The sequence below is a fragment of the Eulemur rufifrons genome, chromosome 3 (genome assembly GCF_041146395.1).
Source record: "Eulemur rufifrons isolate Redbay chromosome 3, OSU_ERuf_1, whole genome shotgun sequence".
Lineage (NCBI taxonomy): Eukaryota > Metazoa > Chordata > Mammalia > Primates > Lemuridae > Eulemur > Eulemur rufifrons.
This window is the reverse complement of record NC_090985.1, coordinates 86863241-86880402: the sequence shown is the minus strand read 5'-3', so window position 1 is coordinate 86880402 and position 17162 is coordinate 86863241. Positions and strand designations below refer to the sequence as shown.

Here is a 17162-nt window from a genome sequence, read left to right as displayed (position 1 = left end):
GACGCCGCATGGCCGCACCGAGCGTGGCCCCACGGAGGCCCAGACCACAAGGCCACACCTTGATCCCAGGTTCTCGGGGGCAGCTTTTCCACGGAGCTTTCCAGGAGGCAGACGACTGCCCAAGAGGAGCTGCCTGTTAATCCGTCTGGAGGCAATGGCTCCAGCACTGGGTGACTGACAATCCCTCAGTTTCTTTCTCCTACTAAAAGCACTTTACTACAAATCCCCTTTTCTGGCACCAATTTGTAGAAATTAAATTCATGCCTTAGAGCTTTGGGGTAGAGGGTAGAAATAACTTGCTTAGTCTAATTTATTCTTACTGAGGTCATTAATAAAGTCTCCTTTCCAGGTATTTTTCAGAAATGCTGTTCTATTTAACATTTGGTTCTTAGTACTACATCTCAAGTTAAAAAACAAAATAAAACAAAGAAACCCACAAGTCCCACGGTTGTCTCTTCCTCTCAAGTGTGTTTTTCACAGCCCTTTACTACAGTGACAGTGGCATATGGTGTCACTCATTCCCTCCCACATAAAAACATCTCAGCCCCTGGGGCAAGAGACTCCAGCAGCACCTGGCTCTAGGAGAGACTGCGCGGCAGGTCTGAGGAGGTGCAGTCTAACGTGAGCTGCTCCTGGGTGTTAAAAGCTCTCAGCAGGGGCCCAGACACTCCTAAATGGCCCGAAGACTTTGGCAGTGAAGCTGTTCTCTCAACAGGGAAGCTGAGCCTTTCCACGCTCTCTGGTGCCCTTTGAGAAATGCACAGGGATCCTAACTATACTAGCAGGTCCCTCACTAGCAGGGACTAGCAGGGACTAGCACATCTGGGGACAGTATCTACTTGGACAAATTTCACTCACGGCATGGCTTGACACTGCCAGAGTTATAAAGACAACCATTTTACCAGTTACCATAAAATAACAAAGCAGATTTTAACTACATGAGACTGTAGGTAGTGAATGGAGACCTGACAGAGCAGTGGTGCTTTCTGAACGTGTGCAGAAAGAAAAGGCGAGCTGCCTTTCAGACAGGGTGAAGCACACAGGTTTGTGCTGTGATTCTTATTTCTGAGCAGGAGAGAGGCAGCTGGCCTCATCAAACAGAGGAAGCACAACCTATCCAACAAGTGAAAGGGCTTGGGCCATTTGTTTTTCCCTCCACCTCTACCTGTTCTGAGTCAGCAATTCCAGGATGAACCTTACTAAACCCCCAGGGCGGCGAGAATAGGAGATCTGGCATAAGGACAGAAGTCTGAGTCCACAGCTCTGGGTGGCAGGAAAGCAGAACCCTTGTGCCAGGAAGAGGGATATTTCCAGATCAGCCAAGTGAAAACTCCCTAATGTGTGACCAAGTCCCTCCTTTGCAAAGCTAAGTTTGCTTGGGCCTGAGAATGAGAAAAGCCGTTCGCGATTCTGTCCTTCTGCCCTTTCCTGGTGCAGACTGAAGCTGCAATGAAATCCTACATGAACCGTTCTGTTCCTGGAGAACAGGAATAAAAAATGAAAATGGGCCACTCACCACCACCTATGTCCCCTTTCAGAAGTTAGCAAGATACAGTAACTGAAGCTAGAAGTTTCTTTCAAGTAGGATACCAAAGCCTATCCTCTCCCAAGAACTATAAGCATCTAAGATTAATAAAAAATACTCTGAAAAAAAATTGAATCAAAATGGATCAATGACCTAAATGTAAGAGCTAAAAGAATAAAACTCTAAGAAGACAACATTGGGGAAAATCTTCATGATCTTAGATTTGACTATGAGTTTTTAGCTATGAAACCAAAAGCATGACCAACAAAAGAAGAAAAAAAAAAATTGGACTTTATCAAAATGAAAAACTTCAGTGCATCAGAAGATCTTATCCAGAAAGCAAAAAGATGACTTACAGAATGGAAGAAAATAAATATTTGCAAATAATATATCTGATAAGGGTCTAATATCCAGAGTATATAACAAACTCTTACAATTCAACAACAAAAAGACAAACAATGCAATTAAAAATAAGCAAAGGACATGAACAGAAATTTCTCCAAATAAAGAGAAATTTTCCCCAACCTGAGCAAGAGCGAGACCCTGTCTCTACTAAAAATAGAAAGAAACTAGCTGGACAACTAAAAATATATAGAAAAAATTAGCCGGGCATGATGGCACATGCCTGTAGTCCCAGCTACTCGGGAGGCTGAGGCAGAAGGATTGCTTTAGCCCAGGAGTTTGAGGTTGCTGTGAGCTAGGCTGATGCCACGGCACTCTAGCCTGGGCAACAGAGTAAGACTCTGTCTCAAAAAAAAAAAAGAAAGAAAAATTTTTTCCCCTTATTTCTCCAAATAAGGCCAAATAGGCACACGAAAAGATGCTTAATATCACTAATCATTATGGAAATGCAAATCTAAACCACAATGAGGTACCACTTCTCACCAGCTTGGATGGCTATCATTAAAAGAAAAAAAAGGTCTTGGCAAAGATGTGGAAAAATTGGAACTGCTGGTAGAAATGTAAAATGGTGCAGCTCCTGGCTGTAGCAAATAATTTGGTGGTTCTTCAAAAAGTTAAACATAGAATTACCTTGTAACCCAGCAATTCCACTCCTAGGTATATATGCAAAAGAACTGAACACAGGTACTCAAATGATACTTGTGCACAGATGTTCACAGTAGCACTATTCACAATAACCAAAGGTAGAACAAACCCAAATGTCCATCAGCAGATGAATGGAAAAACAAAATGGTACATACATACAATGGACTGTTACTGAGTAAAAAAATGAATTACTGATTCATGCTACAATTAGAATCTTGAAAACATTATGCTAAATGAAAAAGCTAGACAGAAAAGGTCACATTTTGTATGATTCCATTTATACAAAATGTCCAGAATAGCCAATTCATAAGCACAGAAAGCAGAAGGTGGTTGCCGGGGGCTGGGGAAAGAGAGAAGAGGGAGTGGCTGCATAATGGTTATGGTGTTTCCTTTAGGAGTGATGAAACTATTTGGATCTAGATAGAGGTGGTGGTTGTACAACACCGTGAATGTACTAAATGCCACTGAATTGTTCACTTGAACATGGTTACTTTTGTTACATAAATTTCACCTCCATTTTTTTAAAAAGCGCTCAAAGCTGTCCCCCTTTAAGGAGGCAGTAGTCTTTCCTAGGGGCTATAATTTTACTTCAGCAAACAAAACTGAAGCAACTTGGTTTTTTATTTAAGTGAGGTGCTCCCGTTGTTTGTGAGAAGTGAGGGGAAGTATAGTGGTGGCCTGTGGATGCCCGCGTGGAGCTGTGGGCAGCAGTGGGGGAAATGAGCACAGGGTCCATGAGAGAACTCGTGCTCCTTAAAAGGCAGGGTGCTCCTGCTTAGAAAGCAGTGGTCCCTCACCAGTTCCCCTGGCAGATGGGTGGAGAAAGGCACGTTAGGCCCCATTTTTGCAGAAAGAATATGGGGCTGCAGAAGGGGATGGAGAGGGAAGATTCAGGTGCTTGACACAAACATTAGCTGAATGCACTGTGGAAACAGCTGATATTGCAGGTATCATCGAGTTCTTGACCTTCCACAAGACAGCAGCTATCAGGGGATGTCCGAGTTGGGGTAAACATAGTTAAAAAAGTGATTACACAATTAGAGTATATGTTTGTTAATAATAAAAGCAAAACTGAAAATGTCTTCCCTTTCCTACATAAAACACATATTTTTATTTAGAGAAATAACTCACTCGCTGTAGATTTAGTTTTGCTGACTTCTTCATTCACAGTAGAGACAGAAACCAGTGGTGCTTGCTGTCTATTATCTGCAGATCTTGGTTGAATAGAATCATGAATATCTACAGATTTCTGTGATATTGTATCCTAATAAAATAAAAAATTAATTATTAAGTCTGGTGAATAAAGCTTATGGATGAAAATATTTTCTATTACACCATTTAAAAAAATTTATATTATGTCCCTATAAAATTGCATTCTACACATTGCAGTTACACACACAATGAGAAAAGTACGTAAAATTATCTGTACCTAGATAAAAGCTGATAGTCTTTCAGAGAAAAGCTTCCTTTCTGACCCTCACTGGGCTCAGGCCTGACACCATCCAATGGCAACAGATAAAAATGCTAAGCTTCAGTGCATGGAAAAACTAGTCAGCAATGCCCGTAAGTGTTCATGAAATCTAAACAGAACGAACGTTTGGCAGAGAGGAGGGGTGAGCCCAGGGAAGCTTTGTAGGGATAAGTTTAAGGAAGAACAAGAAAGATCAGTGGGAAGGTCACTGCCTAGAAGTGGGGTGTCAGGAACAGAAACTCGACACTGAAATCCAAAAGACCTCCACAAGAATTCTGCTCCAGTGTTATTAATAATGTAACCTTGGAAAAATGATTACTCTTTCTGAGCTGAGGATTTCTGATCTGAAAATATAGATGACATTTTCCTTGCAGGTTCTTAAGAACTAGAGAGAATAAATGCAGAACATTAGCACAGAGCCAGGCAATGAATGGCAGCTGACACTATTACTAGTCTAGCTTTATTTTGTTATAACAGTACAGCCCATTCAGAGAAGAGAGAACCTGGTTTTAGGAGGAGTGCATAGCTCCTGTTATTCTAAGATAACGGTCCCAGTCTACAGCAACCTTGTTTGGGTTTGTGAAAGGAAGATGGGCCTGTGTTTTTATATTATATTTTAACTGGGACTTAAAATATCATAGTTTATGATCTTTCATTTCCTGTTCTGCTTAATAAACAGGGGTAACATGTACCAAACCAGGTCCACAAAACTGCTGGAAAGACCAAATGTGAAAACATTTTAAACAGTAAAACACTACACAAATCTAAAGCCATATCAATATTATTATGATGGTTCTTACCTATCTTTGCAAATATTTAACACATAAGAGGTGCTGAGTAAAAACTGTATGGATCCAATAGTATCTATATTTGAACATGATGGCCAGCCTAAAATACTTTTTTTTCTTCTTTTCTTTTTATAGTAAGACATTTTGTTGTCATAAAATACATTTTAAATAAAATTTACATGTAAGAACGCTTATAGAAACACTTAGAAAATTATAATTTAAGGGAATGTTTATTGTTTAAAAAACTATAAACAGGAAATGTAAACTTAGGTATTTTAATAAGCATATCTTTAAAAAGAAATTAATCAGTTTTTAGAGTTAAAAATGTATTGTCTTACTGAAGAGAAACGAAAGCACTGGTTTTTAAATTTTTTTGGTCACTGGCCCTTTTGAACACTCTGATGATTTCTAAAAAGTTCTCCTCCAAACAGTAAACATGCACAAAAACTAGGTCATAAAATCAGGGGTTTAAAAATTTTCCTCTGTATTAGAGGAATTTCTGAAGGTCAAGTTCTTTGCTTTCTCACAGCTCTGCACCAGAACTGGTATGCTCACACTTCCCCTTCAAAAAGGGCACTTTAGTGGAAAAGGAGTACCTATAAAAAGAAATCTTGATGTACTGATATGGCAACATCTCCTAAATATTACAAACATAAAAAGTCCCCCAAAATATTAATATTATATATGTAAATGCACAGAAAACAGATGGAAGGAGATAATCACAGTATTAACTACTGGAACTCGGTTTGGGGTAGGTGGTAGTATAAAAAGAGACTTATAATTTTTATCCCATATTCTTCCATACTGTTCAAAAATAAATATTTTTTGTTTTTTACAGTGATAGGGTATTTTTCTATTTCTAATTTTAAAAAAGTAGTGCTTGAGAGCACAGCAGGAAATAATTCGGCTGAGAATGGCAGTAAAAAGATTTGCCACAATTTACTGGCAAAATCTAAGTAGTACAGAGGAGAAGAGAAAGACAAAGAAAGCAGGGTGAAAGAAGAAATGGTAGATATTAGAAGTGCAGCCAGCAGCAGTAGCAGCAGCAACAGAAGGCGGCTATTAAGAGACCAGAAGCCAAGACCCAGTGCTCCAGCCCTCGGAGATGCCAGTCCGTGAGGAGGAGTCTGTGAGCTGGTCTCAGGGGCACTCGGCACCACAACACTGAATCCAGGAGCAGGCACAGGCATAGCACTGGCTTTACCTGCATGTCCTGATCTAATCCTCAGCCTTACTTTATATATGAGGGCAAGTGACTTGCTGAAGGCCACAGAGGTAGCCAGTGCAGAGCCAGGATTTGATGTGGGCTGACGTCAAACCCCCTCCACAAATTCTATGCATACAGAAGAGGGAACAAAGCCAAACACGAGTGCAAGCTCATTCTGGGCTTGCAACAGACGTGCTAAGAAGCAGTGTGGGGTATGCACTGAAAGGACAACTTCGGCAGATCAGAGTCATGGAGCAATACGGCCTCAGTATGCCAGATGTCACAGTTCTCAAGACAATTCAGAATGATGTTTTTCCATGAAATCTAAGTTTTAACCATTGACAATTAGTTAAGCAATTTAAAAGCTGTGAGGACAAATCTGGAAAAAGGGCATTAGTTTGCTGCTTAGGGCCTCCTGGGTTTAATATTCAAGGGTATTAGTGGGAGAACAGTAGAAATGTGAATAAGGCCTATAGATTAAATAATAGTATTGATTTAATGACAATGTCTTGATTATTAATTATACTGTGGTTTTGAAAATGTCCTTTGATTCCTTAAAGGAAACACACACTAAAAAAAAATCTAGGGATAAATGGGTATTGTATTTGCAAGTTACTTTCAAAGAATTCAGAAAATGAGGGAGAGGGTAAGGATGGATGTAAGGGAGTGAGAGAAAAAAGGAGGAGGAAAGAAGGGAATGATAAAGCAAATGCAGTAAAATGATAACATTTGGAGACATCTGGTGTCATAATTAGTTTTATTTGTTAGCTTGGCTAGGACACACTTCCAATGACCTATATAGTTACACGAAATACTTAAGTCAAAGGACAGACAATTAATTCAATTAAACACTAAGTCATGTTGCTGTGAAGGCATGTTGTAGATGTGGTTAACATCTATAGTCAGTTGACTTTAAGTAGATTATCCTCAATAATCTGGGTGGACCTCAAGCAATGAGTTGAAGGCCATAAGAGCACAACTGAGGTTTTTGTGAGGAAGAAGAAATTCTGCCCGTGGACTGCAGCATCAGTTCCTGCCCAAGAGTTTCCAGCCTGCCCTAAAATTTAAAACTTACCAGCCCCACAATCAAATAAGCCAATTTCTTGAGATCTCTCTTTCTATATCTCGTATTGATTCTGTTTCTCTGGCCCTGATTGAAATATTTTTGATACCATAAAGTGGGATGCTGTTATAACAAACAGCTAAAAATGTGGAAGTGGCTTTGGAATTAGGTAATGGAAGAGTTTTGAGGCATCTAATAGAAACGCCTAGGATTGCCTTGAGGAGACTGATGACAGAAATATGGACATTAAATGTGATTCTGGTGAGGGGTCAGAAGGAAATGAAATGTCTGAGAGAGAATATATGGTCATGAATAGATTATTGGTACAAATATGAAGGTTAAAAGGTGCTTCTGGTGAGGTCTCAGAAGGAAATTGGGAACATGTTATTAGATACTGAAGAAAAGGTGATTCTTGTTATAAAGTGGCAGAAAACTTGGCTGAATTGTGTTTCACTACTGGGTAGTCAGCAAAATTTGTAAGTGATGAACTTAGTCAGCTGAGATTTCCAAGCAAAGTGTTAAAGGTGTGGCCTGGTTTCTCCTTGCTGCTTACAGCAAAACATCAGAAAAAAGAGATAAGTTGAGGAAAGAATCACTGGAAAGGAACTACTACCACTTGATGATTTGGGAGGGTCTCAGCCTATGCAGATTGAAAAGGATGCTAAAATTAAGAAATTCACTGTTAGGAAAGCACATCTGGAGAGAAGGCCAAGGCTATGGCTGGACAACTTTTTGCAGAAGAGATTAGGTACATGACTAATGATCTAATCAACAATCTCTGCAGAAGCCAGGAACAGAGTAGGGTTATCCAGGAATGATCTGTGGATAACCTTCTTAACACACACAGGAGACCCATAAGGATTCTGAGAATGATATACCAGCAGAAATACAGCCAGCCTGGACTGAAAAGGACAGAAATGGAATAAAATGAAGAAAGACTGTCAGACTTCCAGGATTCTACAGGCAGAAAATGGGCTGACAGAGTTACTTGGCTACAAAAGGTGCTAACCTTTAAGAAAAAGGAGGAATAATTCAGAGCACAGATCTGCCGGCCCAAAGGAAGAAGCCTCAGGCCCAGAGGGTGCAACATCAAGCCACAGAGTGTTATTTTTAGGTCTCAAAACTTAATGGAATTTGTTTTCTAGGATCACTGGTCCACAGATGAAGATGAATTTTGTCTCAGAATAGATCATACCCAGAATGTGCATTCATTCTAAATCTACACGATGGATTTGAGACTTGTTGTAAAATATGATATATTTAGAGGGGCTTTTAGACTTAGTGTTGATGCTGTAATGAGCTGAGACTTCTGGGGATCTCAGAAGCAGGTGAATGTCTTTTGCCCACCGAATGGACATGAACTTTTAGATGCCAGAGGGTAGACTGTAGTGGGTTGAATAATAGGTCCCAAAGGATATGTTCAAGTCCTAACCCCTGGTACCTGCGAATATTACCTTACTTGGAAATAGGGTCTTTACGGATGTATTATTAAGAATCTTAGGCTGGGCACGTGGCTCATGCCTGTAATCCTAGCACTCTGGGAGGCCAAGGCGGGTGGATCACTTGAGGTCAGGAGTTCGAGACCAGCTTGAGCAAGAGTGAGACCCTGTCTCTACTAAAAATAGAAAGAAATTGTCTGGCCAACTAAAAAAAATATATATAGAAAAAAATAAGCTGGGCACGGTGGCGCATGCCTGTAGTCCCAGCTACTCGGGAGGCTGAGGCAGTAGGATCGCTTAAGCTGAGGAGTTTGAGGTTGCTGTGAGCTAGGCTGACACTACGGCACGCACTCTAGCCCAGGCAACAAAGCGAGACTCTGTCTCAAAAAAAAAAAAAAAGAATCTTGAGATGAGATCATCCCGGATTTAGAGTGAGCCCTAAATCCCATGAGTAATGTCCTCATAAAATAAAAAAAGGAGGAGGGAGATTTGATACACAAATGCACCGTGAGGAAGGCCATGTTTAGATGAAGGGGGAGACTGGAGTGAAGTATGAACAAGTCTAGGAATGTCGAAGTTTGCCAACAGCCACCAGAAGCTAGAAGAAGGAAGGATTTTCCCTTAGATCCTTTGGAGGGAATGTGGCCCTGCTAACCCTTTGATTTTGGACCTCTGGTATTTAGAACTGTGAGATAATGAATTTCTATTGTTTTAAGCCACGAAATTTGTGAAAATTTGTTACGGTAGACCAAGGAAACCAATATACTGGGTGAAGGGTACATAAGAATTCTTTGTACTGTTTTTGCAACTTTTCTATAAGGTGAAATTATATCAAAATAAAAAGTTTAAAATAAGATCCAATACCTTCAGCTTGGCATGGAAATCCCTATATAATCTGGTACCTTCCTCTTACAGCCTTTGAAAAATCATTTGCTCTATGTCCTATATTAAAAAATATAACCTGAGAATTCTGGACAGCAAATTTATCTTAAGAGAGTTGAACTTACTGCTATGGTTTGAATATTTATAATGTGTCCTCTAAAATTCATGTTTGAACTTAATCCCCAATGCAACAGTATCAATAGGTACGGTTTTTAGGAAGTGACTAGATCATGAGAACTCTGCCCTCACGGTTAGGATAAGTGCCTTAAAAAAGGGCTGGAGGGAACTAGCTGGTCCCTTTTTCATCCTTCCGCTTTCTGCCACCTGAAGATGTAGCAACAAGGTGTCATCTTGAAAGCAGAGAGCAGCGCTCGCCAGACACTAAAACTGTTGGGGCCTTGATCTTGGACTTCTAAGCCTCCAAAACAGTGAGAAAAGAAATTGCTGTTATTTATAAACTACTCAGTGTCAGGTGTTTTGTTATGGCAGCAGGATGGACTAAGAGACTCACATAAGAATTTGACCCATAGTAAAATAACCTATCACAAATAATTAATTTAAAATATGCTTTATTTATTAAAACTTACCAATGGTTTTTCACTCACAGGAGATGGAGGTGGGTGGGCAGTTTCTCCAGAAGTAGGACGCCAGGTCAAGAGCCTTTAAGATACCAAAAACACACCAATCACTGGGGGTGTGCCACATGCCATAGGCAGCATATCTTGAAATGGGCACAAGAAAGTCACAAGGATATACCAAATAACATATTCCACCTTTGACAACTGCTAAGGGCAATTTCCTGAAAAATAACTAGTAAAAAGTTTAAAATATATACTTACAGGGAGTAATTAAGTAGCATTTAATATAATTAAAAGGGTAATCTGGTTATCAGTTTTACAAAAAACCGCTTTCTGAAAAAGTTTTTAAAACTTTAAACCTACTTTTTGTAAGTTTTAATGTCATCAAGTATTTTCCAAAGAGAATTTTTAAAACTTTGAGGTTTTTCAAGAAATTCATAAAATTAAAACTAAAAGATAAAAATTCATATAACTCCTTAGATTCTATTTTTAAAGAATATATAAAAATAAATAAAGCGAAATTTGGTCCAAAAAAGAACTTGTCAACTTTGAATTAGGTGCCTGGGATAAAAAATCGTTAGTAAGCTCTTGCTTCTGAGAAGCAGGAACTTCTGGGGAATGAGACGGACAGATGGCGAACAGATAATTTCAGTTCAATATGGAAAATGTTCTGGTACAGATATCTTCTGTTAAAGGATGCTTATTAGATGATCTTTACAGTCATACATATTATCCTGAGTGTATAATTCAAAATATTAAAACAGAAACAGTTCTTATAAAAAAGAATGTACAGCCAACTTGGTTTTTATAAAGATTTCACAAGGAAAACAGCTAGGCAAGAATTCATGCTGTCTTTGACATAGGGTCACAGACAAACTCTGACAGACATGGATCATTTGTCAGTAACTCACATTGCTCCAACAAAAAAGTATACCAAAAAATAAAAGAAGTTATATAATAGTTGGAAATAGACCAAAGAGATTAATGTGTGGCTTTTTAGTGTCTTAGTAATATTTTATATTGATATTATTAATATATTCAATTATTTCATATATTTATGTTTATAAATTTAGTATTTATAAAATTAAAGAAAATTTATAAATAACAATTTAATATATTAATATGCATATATTTAATATATAATTAATATATTTATATGATAATAGTCTGCTTTTCTACGGGTGTGTTTCTCTTGTTTGACTTCCTATTTACTATTTATCAGGATATTTACAAAGACATTGTAAGAGTTAAACATATTTAATTCACGTCACGAAAACGTCTATGAAGCTTAAAAATCTGGACTGTCAATTTTCCTATACAGTTTTGTGCCAGTGCAAGCCCACTGCCTTGTTATTAAGAAGTTTTAAGGAAGAGTCTACCTGTAGACTTAAAAATTGTAGATCTAAGGTAAAACTATGTGCAGATCAGAGAGCCCCCAGGGTTGAGCTGGAAGGTAAGTTTCAGTCTATTCTACAAATAATCCAGGTGCTATCAGAGTCATTTAGCTAGACTATGTCTTAGTTTCCCCATCAATAAAAATTACCTCACTATAATTCAATTCCAAACTCATCCCTTAGAGACAGTTGACAATTAATTGTAAAATATAATAACCGTAAATAGCTTTTCCTGAGATTATTACATCTACAGTAAATGTAACATGTAAAGTTTTTTTTTTTCCCAATTCAAAACCACTGCTTGGTTTGATCTGGATAAATAAAATCTTATAAAAGTCAGTGGAATCACTTCATTGTGGCCCAAATTTTGGATAATCAGACTGAAGGTGGTTTTGGTTTACAAAGAACTTAATTCATGTATTTGTTAACGTTTATAGGCATTTGAGCTGTAATAAATCTGAATCCATTTAACACTGAGACATACCTAAAGGATTTCTGTTATGAGAAATCACCAGTTATATCAGACTTTAAACACTTGTCATTATCAAACTCATTCAATATACAAATATAAATGTAAAGATGTTTAAAATCTTCTTACGCATGTGGGATTGTGGTTTTGAAGATATCCAGTGTGCAGTTACAAGTTTTATCCCAGATTTCTAGGGTAAATTTTTCACCATTCAGAATAACAACGTTCTCTAAGCAGTTTGTACCAGATCGTGCTAACTGCTCATTGTCTAGGAAACAAAAGAGCAATTCATTTATATATTACAAGGGTCACATTTAACACTTTGTGTCACATATGTAGTACAGACCTACCTTGCTGCACACACCAGTAGAGCTGGGCAAAAATATCATCCAAAAGTACATCACTGAGTACTTCTAAATATTGGGTGAATACATCACAGATTGCATACAGTGCATGATTGCAAGTTGTTGTCATCCATTCAGCTTTCTGGGGAAAAAAGTCATTAAATGAAGGTCATACTATTCATCAACTACTAGAATTAAAAAAGAAATATGTCTGCTTACTTAAAATGTAAGGCTGTCAGTGTTCCTTTCAGACCACTTAATTCCCTCTAGAATATTATATTCACCTCAACTTAAAATCTGATGTTTATTTTTCTTCATTATTCCATAACCACCTATGTACAACATAATTTAACTATTTTCTGCACTATTTTTTTGATTATTTAAAAAAATTATCACTGAATCATCTTGATAGTATGATTTTTCAATATGCATGAACAGCTGGCCTTGCTCTAGAATGTGACAGATGATGACAGGGAAATAAAAAGAAAGAGATAAGAATTTATCTAAGTGGAGTTAGCACAGGTTTAAAATAAAACTGACTTTCTTGAAATATGGTTATTTGAAAACACTATAAAAGGTAAGAAGGGCTATATAAAACAATAATTTTTTTATTTCTTTTAAGCATATAAAGGATAAACGTAGAAGTCTGCATTTAATATTGCTACATGGAACAAAATGGGAAAATTTGAAGCACTCTCTCCACACTTCCTGAAATGCATACTATAACTGGTTTGTAGTTAAACACACTGAAATGAATAAAATAAAACTCAAATTTTGCTTTGTATTCTTTACTCAAGGCAAAATAAAAAAAAACCCCACTATGTGATACTAAAGAAAGTTGCTAGTGTTTTATAGCTGTGACATAATCAAAACGAGGAAAAGAAACTGAAAGTTCAACAAAAACACTGAAAACAAAAAAAATCAATTCATTAACTTAGTTCTATACCCAAATAATGTTCTTATTTATGAAGACATGCTATTATATTCTCATGCCTTAAAGAAAAATTTTCTAGGAATTCCTTTTTGTTCAATGTGCTTAATTTGAAACACTAAAATGTATTGGGGAAGACACTAAGAACCTTTTAACTTGACTAGGTTAAATGAAAATTTTGTGTTCTCTTACCTCAGTCTGTTGTTCTGGCAATTTCATATTGTCAAAGATTCTGAAAACAATTCTAAATAAATCCTGCCACCAGTGTTTTTCGTAAGTGTGGCCATATGTTTTCATTATTTCAAACATTACTGTTAAACCCCTAAAATGACAAAATATAATTAGGAAAGCTATAATATACAAAGGCATCTCCTTCCTAAAACAGATTTTATAGTACACAAAACATCTAAAACCAGAAAGCTTAGAACTCATCTTTAATACATGACACTGGGTGTTAAGACATTTATGTTCTAAGACAACAGGTTTCTTTAGGATACATCATTCAGGGAAGAAAAAAAAAAAGAACCTCCAAAGTCCCTGGCCTTAAATTTTTTTCTTTATTTTACTTTCCTCCTACTCCCACCTTACCATTCCAGCATTTAAAAATTGTAAATGAAATTTCAGATTGAAAAACATCATTTGAGTGAATATTAATTTTGTCACACTATAGCTAAGGAAGAAAGTACATCTATAGCAGTCTAAGAACAAAGATTAGATTTTGAAAAATCTTTTTTGAGAGAAGTTATGGAAATTTTTAGCTAATGCTATAAACCATGTTTATACACTGTCCCCAAACAAAAGGAATTATAAAATGAATCTACTGAGATATAAAGCTCCACGAGGGCAGGGGTCTGTGTCTGTTCTGTTTCCTGCTATATCCCAGAGCAGTGCTCACCACCTATGAGGCAAGCAGTAAGAATTTGTTGAACAAGTAAACTGCCGAGTATCACACTGACTAACTTCTGAATAAGTGCTATAACTGAAATTCTAAATTACCTTCCTGATTCCTTATTATAGTTCTTGAAATAATACCTTTATGCAACCATTAACGTTTGATCTTTTCTTTATATGTTGCTTTTTTCTCACAAAATACAGGTATCCTTCAATTTAGAAGTGGTTTATATTTCCAAAAGTCTAACATTAAGACAGAACAAAATTTTCTTTGAAAGGTTTTATAAGGACTGGTACACAGTTCAGCTCATTTGCTGCTATGCTACTAGGTCTAGTACATGCCCAGTACATAGATTCTGACAGAAGGTTCTCAACAAGTGTCTGTTAAATGAGCGTGTAAAATAACATTATGGTGGTTCAGTCCTACAGCAAGTTCACAATGGTCTATCTGATCCCAAAGATATCTAATGTATAAGAGCAGTGATGAAGAAAGCCCTGAGGAAACAATCTTCCATAGGAGACCCCTGTCAGACTTCCACCACTGGATGCCAAACTCACAGGTTTCGCCTTTATAATGGAAAAAGACTCCCTCTTCCCCCATCTGCCGGAGCTCCACACCTATTCCCTCCCACTGCAAGTAACTGGATGCAACCTGTCATGGCTGGGGGTAAGAGGATATGGGCAATCCTGTGTTTTTCAGGGCCCAAAGCAAATACACAGAGATCAACAGCGTTCAAGGACTTTTACTGTTGAAGATGTCCTTTTTAAAAGCAATGCTTAAGTAGAGAAAAAGAAGAGTCATGTGCCACATAAGGACATTTCAGTAATGGTGGACTACATACACAATGGTGGTCCCATAAGATTATAATGGAGCTGAAAATTTCTATCGTCTCATGATATCATAGCCTTCATAAGGTCGTAGTGCAACATATTACTCACATGTTTGTGGTGATGCTGGTGTAAACAAACCTACGACACTGCCAGTCATATAATGATAATAAATGACTACATGTATTTATTATGTTATGCTTTTCACATTACTTTAGAGTGTACTCCTTGTATGTATAAATTTTAAAAAGTTAACCTCAGGCAGGCCCTACGTGAGGTATGCAGAAGCAGCACTGTTAATCATAGGAGATGACAGTTATACAAGTGTTATTGCCTCGAAGACCTTCCAGTGGGACAAGATGTGGAGACAGAAGACAGTGATATTGATTATCCAGACCTTATGTAGCCCTAGGCTAACGTATGTGCCTGTGTCTCAGTTTTTAACAAAAAAGTCTAAAAAGTTAAATAAAAAAACCTAAAAATAGAGAAAGGCTTATAGAATAAGGATATAAAGAAAATGTTTTTGTACCACTGTATAACGTGCTTGTGTTTTAAGCTGTTATTATACTTATGTCAAAAAGTTTTAAAAAACTAAAAAGTTTATAAAGTAAAAAAGTTATAGCAAGCTAAGGTTAATTTATTATTGAAGAAAGAAACATTGTCTAAAAATAAATTAGTGAAGGTAAAGATTACAGAGTTTATAGTGTACAGCAATGTCCTAGGCTTTCATATTCACTCATCACTCAATCACTGACTTACCCAGAGAAACTTCCAATCCTGCAAGTTCCATTCATGGTAAGTGCCTTATACAGGTATGCCATTTTTTAAACTTTTCTTTTACTGAATTTTTACTGTACCTTTCCCACGTTTAGATATACAAACACTTACCATTGTGTTACAGTTGCCTACAGTATTCAGTACAGTAGCATGCTGTACAGGTTTGTAGCCTACAAGCAATAGGCTGTACCATCTAAGTATGCGTAAATATATTCCATGATGTTTGCACAATAATGAAATCATCTAATGATGCCTTTTTACAGAATGTATCCCCACTGATAATGGATACATGACTGTATTTGAGGCTCTAGGTTAATTATCCCTAAATCAGAATTTTGGGAGAATCAAATGAGAATGCGTGCAGAACTTCTCTACTATACAGGGCTATACAAATCATAGTGTTGCATTTTTAAATGTAAGCTAAATAAGAGCCCATACAAATCCTGGGGGGTAAGGTAGAAAAATCAAAGGCCATCACTGAACAAAATTTACTAATCTTTTCCCTCACCTTTACTAACTAGAAAACACACATTCTCTTTTCTTTAACAACTATTAATAGAATCCACCCTTATTCTGAATATGAGATATGGTAAGAAGCAAGTTATCACTGTCCAAGACAACAACAGGCTAAGAAAGCTGGTAGGCCCTCCATCAAAAAGACTTCTACGAAAAAATAAGAGGAGCGGGTGCTGAGTTTACATTACTTGCCAGACGTGACGTGCTAGTTATTCCACTGAGGAGCCTGGATATTTGAACTGGGGGCTATCTTGAATTTTAACAGGTTCCTAACAGGTCCACTAATAAACAATCTACCATGCCTAAACATAAAATAAAATGTTCTCTTGTGTTCTCAAGATTATTAGATTTTATGACAAATCCCTATGGTTTGAGACCTTTTCTCCTTTTTTTTTTTTTTTTTTTTTTGAGACAGGGTCTTGTTCTGTTGCTAGGATTTAAGTAAAAGTGTGTCATCAGAGCTCACTGTAACCTCAAACTCCTGGGCTCAAGTGATCCTCCTGCTTCAGCTTTCTGAGCAGCTGGGACTACACGTGTGTGCCAACATGCCTGGCTAATTTTTAAATTTTTTTGTAGCAATGAGGTCTTGCTATGTTGCCCAGGTTGGTCTCAAACTCCTGGCCTCAAGCAATCCTCCTGCTTCAGCCTCCCGAAGTGCTGAGATTATAGGCATGTGCCACCACACTTGGCCCTATTTGGGATTATTTATCTATTTCATAAGAATTCCTACTAAAACAAATAGTGCCAGAAAAAATGAAAAATTTCTTAGGGTTTAAGTCAAATTTAACCTTGGTAGGGTGTGGTTCTGGCATAAGGGGAGGAAGGAGAGATTTTTCCATTAAATTTTTATCATTAATTTGTTACAAGTCTGTGCTATCATTATAATTTTTAAAAATTCAAAAAAGTAAAATGTCCAAATAACTAATGACTCTTCCTAAGAAGAAGGTGGGTTACCCAAAAGGGATTTTGTTTGCCATAAAATTGAATTCATGACAGTCTTAAATACTTGTTG

At 37.2% G+C, this 17162-nt stretch overlaps 1 protein-coding gene across 13 annotated transcripts in view; it reads right to left on the bottom strand.

Annotated features, from left to right (window-relative positions):
- ARFGEF1 (ARF guanine nucleotide exchange factor 1) overlaps positions 1 to 17162 on the bottom strand; it is a 149038-nt gene that overhangs the window by 24911 nt on the left and 106965 nt on the right. For 9 of the 13 annotated variants that reach the window (XR_011233154.1, XM_069465538.1, XM_069465534.1 and 6 more), the window contains 5 exons: positions 13331 to 13460; positions 12214 to 12349; positions 11993 to 12131; positions 10010 to 10082; positions 3704 to 3836 (listed from right to left, as the gene is read on the bottom strand). Coding sequence is in view for 12 of the 13 variants with exons in the window: in XM_069465538.1 (XP_069321639.1) it covers positions 3704 to 3836; positions 10010 to 10082; positions 11993 to 12131; positions 12214 to 12349; positions 13331 to 13460 (611 nt within the window). In the remaining variant the exon portion in view is untranslated. The remainder of the gene's footprint in view (positions 1 to 3703; positions 3837 to 10009; positions 10083 to 11992; positions 12132 to 12213; positions 12350 to 13330; positions 13461 to 17162) is intronic. The other 4 variants (XM_069465540.1, XM_069465536.1, XM_069465539.1 and 1 more) reach the window with 1 other exon arrangement.